Source organism: Podarcis erhardii, assembly GCF_964252035.2.
Source record: "Podarcis erhardii genome assembly, chromosome: 6".
NCBI classification, from domain to species: domain Eukaryota; kingdom Metazoa; phylum Chordata; class Lepidosauria; order Squamata; family Lacertidae; genus Podarcis; species Podarcis erhardii.
This window is the reverse complement of record NC_138510.1, coordinates 18,464,626-18,476,939: the sequence shown is the minus strand read 5'-3', so window position 1 is coordinate 18,476,939 and position 12,314 is coordinate 18,464,626. Positions and strand designations below refer to the sequence as shown.

General features: G+C 50.3%; 1 protein-coding gene across 3 annotated transcripts in view; it reads right to left on the bottom strand.

The window, feature by feature from the left end:
- The window catches only part of ATP9A (ATPase phospholipid transporting 9A (putative)), a 102,801-nt gene extending 96,397 nt beyond the window's left edge, over positions 1 to 6,404 (bottom strand). For 2 of the 3 annotated variants that reach the window (XM_081867564.1, XM_081867565.1), the window contains exon 1: positions 5,591 to 5,774. In XM_081867564.1, coding sequence (XP_081723690.1) covers positions 5,591 to 5,658 — 68 coding nt within the window. In that variant the 5' untranslated portion in view covers positions 5,659 to 5,774. Of the gene's footprint in view, positions 1 to 5,590; positions 5,775 to 5,931 lie in introns of those variants that run through there. The other variant, XM_081867566.1, reaches the window with a different exon arrangement.
- Between the last annotated feature and the right edge of the window lie 5,910 nt (positions 6,405 to 12,314).

Sequence of the window (12,314 nt, the reverse complement as noted above, 5' to 3'; positions counted from 1 at the left end):
TTTTTTTCCCCAGTAGTGATGTATGGAAATGAGAGATGGACCATAAAGAAGGCTGATCGTCGAAGAATTGATGCTTTTGAATTATGGTGCTGGATGAGACTCTTGAGAGTCCCATGGACTGCAAGAAGATCAAACCTATCCATTGTGAAGGAAATCAGCCCTGAGTGCTCACTGGAAGGACAGATCCTGAAGCTGAGGCTCCAATACTTTGGCCACCTCATGAGAAGAGAAGACTCCCTGGAAAAGACCCTGACGTTGGGAAAGATGAAGGGCACAAGGAGAAGGGGACAATGGAGGATGAGATGGTTGGACAGTGTTGTCGAAGCTACCAGCATGAGTTTGACCAAACTGCGGGAGGCAGTGGAAGACAGGAGTGCCTGGCGTGCTCTGGTCCATGGGGTCATGAAGAGTCAGACACGACTAAACAACTAAACAACAACAACAACTAATGTACACTGTGTACTAATGCACACTAATCTACTAACTGTTCAGAACAGCATTCTTCAGCTTTCAGTCTCTAGATGTTGTTGAGACTACAACACCCATACTCCCTGATGGCTGACTAAGATGGATATGAATGATGGGAATTGTAGTCCAGTAACATGAAGCCCCAAGGCTAAAGAACACAGATTTAGAACACAGTGCATATACTATAAGGAGAGTCCTGCTTGATTAGACCAAATCTGGTCCAGCACCTTTTTCTCACAATAGCCAACTGGATGCTTATGGGACCTAAGCACAGCAGCACTCTCCCCACTTGTGATTCGCAGCTTCTGGCATTCAGAGGGATACTGCCTCCAACACTGGGAAACACCCAAACTTAGTTCTTGGCTTTGTTCTTGAAAGCTTTGTAGAACCTCATTAGGCTGCTGGCAGCCTGACTTGAAAACAGCTTGTAAAAGCCATAAAACGAATGTCAAAAGCACGGCAGCACACATTCTGCAACGGATGTGCAATTTCTAAATGAGAGACTGTAACCAAATGTTGGCTTTGAGATAAAGACTGACTACCAGTGCTTTCTTCTTCATTTACAGCCTTGCAAGCTACACCAAGCTAGAATCCATCCTGCCCCAGACTGCTAGAATGGGGAGACTCTCAAAGACCTAGTAGACTGCATTGTTATTGTAGGACTGGCGAGATGCATTTAGTCACTCACAAGTTGTACAGGCCTGTTGCACATTATGAGGTATTCTACTGAACATATCTAGTAAGGTCAACAAACAAGGAACTAATTCTGACACCAACCGACTATTTTCCTTTAATATTTCTTTAGCAAAAAGAACATGGGTTGCATTCAGTGCCATAATGAGGGGGTTGTTCTGCCAGCACAACTGTTTCTGATTGCCCAATTTATTGGTGTGCCTGCAAACCTGGGAGTAAACTCCACTGAACTCAGCTGCATGGTGCAAAACACAAATTATAAAACATAAAGCGTCTTCCACCAGCTGAAATGCAACCTTTAGCTTTTAATTAGAAATACAAGCATATCTTGCAATACAGTATTACCATTTAAATCAGGCATCCCCAAACTCGGTCCTCCAGCTGTTTTGGGACTACAGTTCCCATAATCCCTGATCACTGGTCCTGTTAGCTAGGGATGATGGGAGTTGTAGTCCCAAAACAGCTGGAGGGCCGAGTTTGGGGGTGCCTGATTTAAATTGACAGCAGATGAGGATCTGGGGCAGCGTGACGGGTTCTGCTGCACTGAACACCAAGCCAAGGGGGACGTTACAGAGAATTCCAAATATGACACAGTGGATTGAGCAGAACGGAAGGCATGGGGCTGGGGGCACCAGATTTTGGCCTTGCACAGGGTGCCCCTGTTGCTAGTGTAAAGTTGGAAGCCCATCAAAGATAGGAGGGGGTGTCCACTCTCTCTGTCATTTTTTTCATCCTCTAACTTCCTCAATGGACTTCCTCAATGGAGGAGGTGAAAGCCTCCTCATTACCTCATTCCCTTGCTAGAGCAAGGAAGGTTTGTCAATTGCCCCGACACCCAAGCAAATGACATCATCACTCCTGTCCTGAAAAAAAAAAAGTCCCAGAGTAGCACCCCACTGCATGCAGGGCAGACCTTGGGGTCTCAAATTTAAGTGTGTGATGCCAAAATTTGGTGCCCCAGCCTCTCGCCTTCCATTCAACATCATAGTTGAGGCACCCCCTGCAGGGCCCCCAAGGCTCTGCACCCAGTGCAACCCAATTACTTGTGCTCCCCAAAAGCCACCTCTGCTGCATTCTCTCCACTACACCATGGCCAATGACTATTTTGAGTAGGATTCCAGATGCACACAGCCAGCAGGGAAGGGACGAAGGTGGAGGAAAGGGCAAAGAAAGAACTGTTCAGCTTCATCTTTAAGCCAGTGTGGTGTAGTGGTTAAGAGCGGTGGACTCGTAATCTGGTGAACCGGGTTCGATTCCCCGCTCCTCCACCTGCAGCTGCTGGGTGACCTTGGGCTAGTCACACTTCTCTGAAGTCTCTCAGCCTCACTCGCCTCACAGAGTGTTTGTTGTGGGGAAGGAAGGGAAAGGAGATTGTTAGCTGCTTTGAGACTCCTTAGGTAAAGGTAAAGGTACTGCTGACCATTAGGTCCAGTCGCAGATGACTCTGGGGTTGCGGCGCTCATCTCGCTCTATAGGCCAAGGGAGCTGGCGTTTGTCCACAGACAGCTTCCGAGTCATGTGGCCAGCATGACTAAGCCACTTCTGGCGAACCAGAGCAGTGCACGGAAACGTTGTTTACCTTCCCGCTGGAGCGATACCTATTTATCTACTTGCACTTGATGTGCTTTTGAACTGCTAGGTGGGCAGGAGCTGGGACCGAACAACAGGAGCTCACCCCGTCGCGGGGATTTGAACCGCCGACCTTCTGATCGGCAAGCTCCAGGCTCTGTGGTTTAGACCACAGCGCCACCCACGTCCCTTTGAGACTCCTTAGGGTAGTGATAAAGCGGGATATCAAATCCAAACTCTTCTTCTTCTTTACCATCATTGGTGACTTTAAAGGTACCAAGCAAATCTCATGGCCAGTGTGGTGTAGTGGTTCAGAGTGGTAGTCTCATAATCTGGGGAACTGGGTTCGATTCCCCGCTCCTCCACATGCAGCTGCTGGGTGACCTTGGGCCAGTCACACTTCTTTGAAGTCTCTCAGCCCCACTCACCTCACAGAGTGTTTGTTGTGGGGGAGGAAGGGAAAGGAGAATGTTAGCCACTTGGAGACTCCTTAAAGGGAGTGAAAGGCGGGATATCAACTCTTCTTCTTCTTCCCAAACTTTGGTCTCCAGTTGTTTTGGGACTACAATTCCCATCATCCTTGACCACTGGTCGTGCTAGCTAGGGGTGGTGGGAGTTGCAGTCCAACAGCAACCAGCTGGAGACCCAAGTTTCAGAAACACTGCTCTAGGGTCAAGCTTTACAGATGAGAGGACATGGCTTCTCCATGGGCACAATCTCCTCCTTTCAGAAATTAACCATTGATGGGATTATGGTATTCCTGAAAAATCCACTTTGGGTGATTTATTCAGACGTAACAGCATTTCTATGATGAGCATGTCTCTGCTGAAATTATTCATTATTTAGAAAGCACTCTTGATTCATGCCATAGATCAAACAGCCATAATGTATCCCTTTGTTTTAAACTGTTATAAGAAGAGGGTTTGGATGTGTCATCTAGCAGCTCCTAGAAGCCAGAAATATTGGCAAAGGAGGAGGGCAACTCCTGTGAGGATTCTGGTGGCCATTAGTCAGCTATCTGGTGGAATAACTATGTGGCAGGATCAGCCCCACCCACTTGGACTGGACATTGCTCCCTCCTCTGCTCCCGGACGCAAGAGGTGAAGTGGATTTGGCCTCCCAGATGCAGCATCACTTTATTTACAGCAAATAGGGACAGGTCATAGGTGTGGCAGGGGCAGAGCCAATCGGTACTCCCACCTACATCTCACTGCCACCCTGCTTCTGCACTGCCCTGGTAAGCGACAGCAACAGTGCTGGTGCCAGGAGGCCAGGTATATGACGCCACCCCTGCCTGCCTGCCACTCCTCGCTGGGTCTAATCTCGGAAAAGGAGAGTTTTTTTCTGATGAGAGGTTGCTCTCCAAGTCAGCCAGGATCTACACAAGAGATAGAGCTGTATAATCATGCTATATGAGTTATAAAATTAAGAAGTGGTACCTGAGCTGCTTTCCCGCTCCTCCCTCCCCAACTCTTTTTCCTCGCATGCCATGTCTTTTAGATCAGTCTCTCATTTATTTTACTAAAGGGATTTACATACCCACTCTTTCCCTAAGTAAAGGAGCGAGATACCCAAATAAAAAAAGAAGAAGCGGTAGTTGTAAGGCTATGATCTAAAACCACTTTTCCCAACCTTGCGTGTGTGTGTGTCCCCCTAATGCTGTTGGACTACAATTCCCATCAGTCCCAGATGGCATAGCCCAATGGTCAGGGATGATGTGAGTTGTAGTGCAATCACATTGAGGCAACTCATTCCTTTACTTAGCAAAACAAGGGGGCACATAGATGTTTTTACAATAGAGGACAGTGCAATACTAAAATAAAGGAAGGAATGAACAGCCGGTTGTAACACAGCGCATCCGCTAAGATGTTCCTTTCCATCTCTCCACTAGTAGGGTTGCCATATTTCAAAAAGTAAAATCCCTGGCACCTGGGTGAGACAAGCAAAGATAGGATAAAGAAGGGATTGAGGCTGCCCTGGCTCTCCTCTTGTCCTGGTTTCTATCCAGGCCTGTGCACAGAGCAAAAGAATGCTTGCAGGAGCAGCGCCCGCCCGCCCGCCCGCCTCGCTCTCTTTCCGCCTTCCTTCCCTCGACCAGGATCCGTGGGCTGGAATGGCAGCCTCCGCCTGGGCGTGCCACCTTGCAATGGCGTCAGGAGCAACCTGTCAGCTCCGGCTGCCTGGGCAAGACCCCCGCCAACAAAACAGCCCCTTCCAGAGGTCGACCTCTCCCTCAGAGTCCCAGCTTATAGGAAAAGGACCCACCCAGTCCCCCGAAGGGCATCGGCGGGTTTCTTTATCTCCCAAGGAGAAGGAGAGGGTGGGGGAGCGCAATGCAACCCACCCAGCGCGTCCCTGGAGCGCGCAGATGCCCGTGGAGAGCGCTGCCCGCCTCCAAGGCAATCTCTCGCGTTTGGCGACTGAAGCGCCTTTGAAATAAACGCAGATCTGGGAAAGCAAACCCACATGGCAAACACAACCGGAGACGGTGGTGGTAGGGCGGGCGGAGGGGGGGGGGGAGTCCGGATCCGGGAAAGGGAGATCCACCGCACGGCTTGGAGACAGACCGACAGAGGGGGGGGGAACGTTTACACCCGGCCGTGGGAATGCCCGCCGCCCCGGATCGTTGGGAAGGGGCGAGCCCGGGCGACGAAGGCAGGGCCAGGGCGCAGCAGCCGGCCTCGCCGAGAGAGCCGCGGAGCCGAGAGACAGCGAGAAAAAGGAGGCCGCCCCGGCGTCCATCCAAGCCGGGCAGGAGAACCCAGGAAGGCGCGCCGGCTGCGGCGCCGGCGAGGCCCGTCGGAGGCGCGCGCGCGGGGGGGAAGGGGAGCGAGGGGAGCCGGGCCCGGCGCTGCCTTACCCGCCGCGGTGCTTGCTGTCCATCCGCTTCTTCTGCCGGACCGGCTGCAAGGGGATGTTGTCGGTCATGATGGCCGCGGCGGCGGGGAGGATCTCGCCTTCCCACCAGCAGCCTCGCCAGGCGCGGCCCAGCCTCTCCGCGCTCTGATGGCAGCGGCGGCGGCGGCGGCGCTGCCGAGGACGACCGGGCGGGCTGGGGGCTGGGCGGCGACGCGCAGGTAACGTGGACGCTCACGCCGCCCCCTCCCCCGCATCTCCCCCTCCCCGGCCCACCCATTGGGCGGCGGTCGCCCCCGCCACTAGGCAACGCTGCCTCCCCACCCGTCCCCCGGCTCTACGCACCCCGCGCCGCAGGGTCTCTTCTTGCCGCCTTCCACCATCTCTCCAGGTAAAGGTGCTGCGCTTCCCCGCCAAGCTGCGCATCCGAGCAGCCGCGGCCTTGGAGAAAGTTGCTGTCCAGGCTGGACGTCGAACCATCCCCGCAGCAAAGTCACTCTCCCCGCACCCCCCTCCCCACACACTTCCTGGTGCCAGGATATTTGGCTGGCTGCCACGCTGGCCAGGCGTCTGTGCCAGGTATAGGGAGCTGGCTTGGATTGGTAGGTGACTCTTTCTTCAACCCTGGCCCTGGGGTGGCATCCTTCAGTGGACTGGAGGGCAGTAGGTGCCTGAGGGATTCTGTTTCACAAACCACAGCCCTGATCCCCGAGAGAAGGGGAACACCAGGAACCTCAAGGTTAATGGCCAAGTGCTGACACCCAGTATTTGAGGCCATTGCCTCACTCTGTCTAGTGATAGGGCCAGCCCCATAGGTGCTTGTTGCTCCTGGCCAATCTCACTTACTTTTTGCCCCACTCTTTGTAGGCACAGGTCCGCACTTAAAAGCTCCTTGTCAAGATGTTGTTGTTGTTCCACTGGAACACCCCGCCCCCACAAAACCACTCTTTAGTGCTCAATCAGAGCAAACATCGCTTCAAGTTTGCCATGCCATGGGTTGTTGTTTGCTCCAATGGGTTTTTGAACAGGAAGTTTGGAGCGGAGGAGAAAAAGGCGCTCTGACACAAAAGTTTCAAAGCACAGACTGTGCCTGGAAAGAATGGAGGAAAGGGAAGTGTGGCCAAGCCCTCAAACCTCATCATTATTTTGTCCCACCTGTGCGCAGTGCCAGATAGACACTTCAGACCACCCTAGGCTGAAACCAGGGTGCTTAGATTGTGAGAACCTTTTACTTTTCCCAAATTACGGGAGTCACAAGGCCATTGGTTGACCCAGATTAAACACAGTTGGGGAGTGCCAACACCAAGTTTTGAGGGACCCTTCAGGAAGTTGCTTCCTACCTTCCCAAGTGCAGGTTATATAGTTTTTGGAATTTGTTGTTGGACTACAACCCCCATCGTCTTTGATCAGGGGAGTTGTAGTCCAACAGCATCCAGAGGGCTGCACACTAGCTAGCTTTGCTGTTGCATCACCACTGCTCCTTCCGCAAGATGCTCAGAGAAAGCAGCGTGCAAAGCAGTAGGAGTCTGCAGCTGCTGCTTCTTAATTTGACCCCTGTTACTTTCTGGGTGAGAACATGTAAACAGGCAGTGACAGAATGAGCAGCCATGGCCAGGGATTGGCAGCGGGTCCCTGACAATGGCTATGTATGGGCAGTTGTATTTGATATGCGAAAAAAGGGACGTGGGTGGCGCTGTGGGTTAAACCACTGTTTGGCTTGCCAGTTGAAAGGTCGGCAGTCAAATCCCTGCGACAGGGTGAGCTCCTGTTGTTCGGTCCTAGTTCCTGCCAACCTAGCAGTTTGAAAGCATGAACTGCAAGTAGATAAATAGGTACCACTTTGGTGGGAAGGTAAACAGTGTTTCCTTGCGCTGCTCTGGTTTCACCAGAAGCAGCTTAGTCATGCTGGCCACATGACCCAGAAAACTCTGCGGAAGCGGGCAAACGCCGGCTCCCTCGGCCTGTAAAGCGAGATGAGCGCTGCAACCCCAGAGTCGTTTGCGGCCCGTAAAGCGAGGTGAGCGCTGCCACCCTGGAGTTGTTTGCAACTGGACTTAATTGTCAGGGGTCCCTTTACCTGTACCTTGATATGTGAGCACTGACCTGTTTATTGAGCATTCCTTCTGATTTGTTTGCACAAAGTTTTCAAAGTTATACAGTCGTGGAGGAAGAGGGCTTTGTATGCTCTTGGAGGAATGATGCAAGACAATATAGCTAAATAGCTAAATCCAACTGACTTCATTGTGATTTAAACCAAGTAGGCAAGTCCATAGCCCTCAAGTATAGAGTTTCTTCTCTTTGATTGCACCAACTGGGCTGAGAAGCTGTCACCATGCCATTGTCCTTTGATCTCAGTGCTAAATGTGGTCGTGTGTCACACTTTGCCTATTGGCAGCTGGATTACCCTAATTGACTCCAGGAACTGGATGATTGTCTTTGGGGAATTCTTGGCCTCTCTTTAACTCTGCTGTCCCATCCTCCTTTTCCCATAAAAACAGGTGCATCCCAAAGCTGCTTGATCTCATTGAGGAATTTGATTATCCTTGCCCGCTGCTCTTCCCACTTCTTCATGTCATCTGTTAAATGCATATTTATCTGATCAGGACGACACATCTGGAAAAACTCAAGGCAACAGGACTTAGGGCAGACCGCATTAATCATTGCGGCAAGTACGCTGCAGAGCAGGGCCCAAGCCGAATGAATTCTATAAAAGCTGTAATTTAGCTTCACTGTCTGCACACAGGGGTGATAAGAGATTAGTCCCAAGGAAAGGAAGGTATCACTTGTCTTAAAGTAACCATTTCATATCCAATTCTCTGGGGGAAATCATTCTCTGGAAGAGAACTAGTGGTTGTGAAGAGGGCAGACTGTAAGAGAAAGTAGCTTTTACATGTGGCTACATTTGAGCATAGGGACACGGGTGGCACTGTGGGTTAAACCACAGAGTCTAGGACTTGCCAATCAGAAGATCAGCGGTTTGAATCCCTGCGACGGGGTGAGCTCCCGTTGCTCAGTCCCTGCTCCTGCCAACCTAGCAGTTTGAAAGCACGTCAAAGTGCAAGTAGATAAATAGGTACTGCTCCGGCGGGAAGGTAAACGGCGTTTCCGTGCACTGCTCTGGTTCGCCAGAAGCAGCTTAGTCATGCTGGCCACATGACCCAGAAGCTGTACACCGGCTCCCTCGGCCAATAAAGCGAGATGAGCGCCGCAACCCCAGAGTCGGTCACGACTGGACCTAGTGGTCAAGGGTCCCTTTACCTTTACATTTGAGCACTGCCCAAATTACCTAAATCATGGGTAGGCAAACTAAGGCCCAGGAACTGGATCTGGCCCAATCACCTTCTAAATCCAGCCTGCAAACAGTCCGGGAATCAACATGTTTTTACATGAGTAGAATGTGTCCTTTTCTTTAAAATGCATCTCTGGGTTATTTGTGGGGCATTGTTCATTACCCCCCCCAAAAAAAATATAGTTCAGCCCCCCACAAGGTCTGAGGGACAGTGGGCTGGCCCCCTGCTGGAAAAGTTTGCTGACCCCTGACCTACATGCACAGAAGACTGGGCCAAGTGGCCAGGTTTGCACACTTCCTTCCAAAGGAGCCCAGAGCAGCAATCATCACATTAGAACCAATCTGTGCATTGCTCAGAATGAGGCATCATTGTTTTAATGCTCTCCTATGCACAATGGAACCACCACCCTACCTAAAGTAAAGTAGAAATATTAAGCATAAACCTTTCCCTGCTTTGGTAGATTACTACCGTATTTTTTGCTCTATAAGACTCACTTTTTCCCTCCTAAAAAGTAAGGGGAAATGTGTGTGCATCTTATGGAGCGAATGCAGGCTGCACAGCTATCCCAGAAGCCAGAACAGCAAGAGGGATTGCTGCTTTCGCTGCGCAGCAATCCCTCTTGCTGTTCTGGCTTCTGGGATTCAGAATATTTTTTTTCTTGTTTTCCTCCTCCAAAAACTAGGTGCGTCTTGTGGTCTGGTGCATCTTATAGAGCGAAAAATACGGTGCATGCAGGGAGCTACCTACATAGGAGAACAGTAGAAGACATTACCCATCACCTGCAGCAGGAGAAGGAACATAGCTCAGTGGTTAGAACATTTGCTTTGCATGCAAAAGGTCCCAGATTCAGCCCCTGGCATCTTCAAGTAGGGCTGGGAGAGAGCTGTACATGAAACCTTGGAGAGTCACTACCAGCCAACGTCAACACTAGGATAGATGGACCAAAGATCTGACTGTTCCAGAGGGTAGAACCCGAACCGATGTCTTCAAGTTACAATAAAGGGAAATCCAACTAAACATCAGGAAGAAATTTCAGACAGCAAGAGCTGTTTGACAATGGGATAGACTCCCTTGGAAGGTGATGGACTTTTCTTCACTGGAAGTTTTAAAGCAGTGGTTGAATGGCCACCTGCCATGCTTTAGTTGACGTTTCTGCATTGCAGGGGGTTGGACTAGATGGCCCTTCCAGCTCTACAATGGCAGCTTCTGTACAAGGCTCTGTGGCTCTGTACAAGGCAGCTTCCTCTGTTCCTAGCAACATAGGAGCTTGAATGCTTAAGAGGCCTTTAGCCTCTTTAGAAGACTGTTCCATGAAGTGCATTTCGATCCCAGTCATTGGCGAGAGTCTCGAGGGGCTGGCTTCATCCAAGTTCCATCTCCCTCATAAATGCCCTCAAGCCATTATATTCACTTTCTAAGGAGAGACAATAAAAGAACAGCTGTGAACAGAGGCAAGGGAGTGCTCTTCTTGTGGTTTAATGGACAAAAAAAATCACTAAAATAAAAACATCTCAAAACAGAAGTGCTTCTGCAGCTGAAACAATCGTGATCTTGGATGTCAAAACTGAAATTATTAGTGGTACGGCAATGGTATATTTGCCCTAAATCTTCTCTGTGTCTGAGCACCGACAAGGCCACTGCAATTAATTGGCCAGTTAATCACTACCAGACTATAATAAGCTGTTAACACCTGTATCTCTGATCTGCTGGGATGGCTTTGATTTCCCCCCACTCTTCTCTCGCCCGCTTAGACAAGTGGGCGATAGCGGATATCCTTTAAACATACATTTAATGAAGCCCTTCATAAATCCATCAGCACTTGCAAACGGAAACTACAATACAGCTCAGGCTGCCACGTAGCTTTTGCAGAGGGGCCATTTGGCATCTTTCTACTGATGCATCTGTGTGTTCTGTGTGCTTCAAAATATACGTTATTTATATAGCCTAGAAGGGTTTGGGAGGATCGGTTTGTAAATAGTAAAAATGAGGGGGGTTTGCTAAGACACAGAGTAGCCATTTTCTCCAGAGTTTGGCTAAAGTGTAACGTTTTTATTTCTACTTTGGTGCTATAAAGAAATAACATATTTCTGTCAGAATCATGCTTGCTGGCTCAGCCTCTCAGGGCCCTATTCCTCTCCACCTCCTGCCTTCAGTAAATGCAGGTGTAAAAGGTAAAGGGACCCCTGACCATTAGGTCCAGTCGCGGACTCCTCTGGGGTTGCGGCGCTCATCTCGCTTTATTGGCCAAGGAAGCCGGTGTACAGCTTCCGGGTCATGTGGCCAGCATGACTAAGCTGCTTCTGGCAAACCAGAGCAGCGCACAGAAACGCTGTTTACCTTCCCGCTGGAGCGGTACCTATTTATCTACTTGCACTTTGATGTGCTTTCGAACTGCTAGGTGGGCAGGAGCAGGGACCGAGCAACGGGAGCTCACTCCATTGCGGGGATTCGAACCACCAACCTTCTGATCGGCAAGCCCTAGGTTCTGTGGTTTAGACCACAGCACCACCCGCGTCCCTAAATGCAGGTGTACCTTTGCTAAAACAAAGGTGTAAAAACAGGGCTAGATTTGCCTGGGAAAAGTGACTTAAGATAGCAAGATTCATAGGGCAAGACCTACTGGGAATGAGCGGCTGTGTTCATTAGGCCTTATAAGATTGTGTTTTTCCTCATTTACCATACCCATTGAGTCAATCGCCCATCTCCTACTACCCTCCCGAGAAAAACCCCACCCCACCCTCCCACTAGGTATATGGGTCTGGTGACTTCTGTTTCAGTGTATCTGAAGAAGTGTGCATGCACACCAAAGCCAAGAACAAAGAACAAGAACAAACTTACTGTATTTTTTGCTCTATAAGACTCACTTTTTCCCTCCTAAAAAGTAAGGGGAAATGTGTGTGCATCTTATGGAGCGAATGCAGGCTGCGCAGCTATCCCAGAAGCCAGAACAGCAACAGGGATCGATGTGCAGTGAAAGCAGCGATCCCTCTTGCTGTTCTGGCTTCTGGGATTCACAATATTTTCCCCCCTTGTTTTCCTCCACCAAAAACTAGGTGCATCTTATGGTCTGGTGTGTCTTATAGAGTGAAAGATATGGTAGTTGGGTCTCTAAGGGACACGGGTGACACTGTGGGTTAAACCACAGAGCTCAGGACTTGCCGATCAGAAGTTCAGCGGTTCGAATCTCTGCGACAGGGTGAGCTCCCGTTGCTCGGTCCCTGCTCCTGCCAACCTAGCAGTTCAAAAGCACATCGAAGTGCAAGTAGATAAATAGGTACCGCTCCGGCAGGAAGGTAAACAGCATTTCCGTGCGCTGCTATGGTTTGCCAGAAGCGGCTTAGTCATGCTGGCCACATGACCCAGAAGCTGTACACGTGCTCCCTCGACCAATAAAGTGAGATGAGCGCCGCAACCCGAGTCAGTCACGACTGGAGTCCC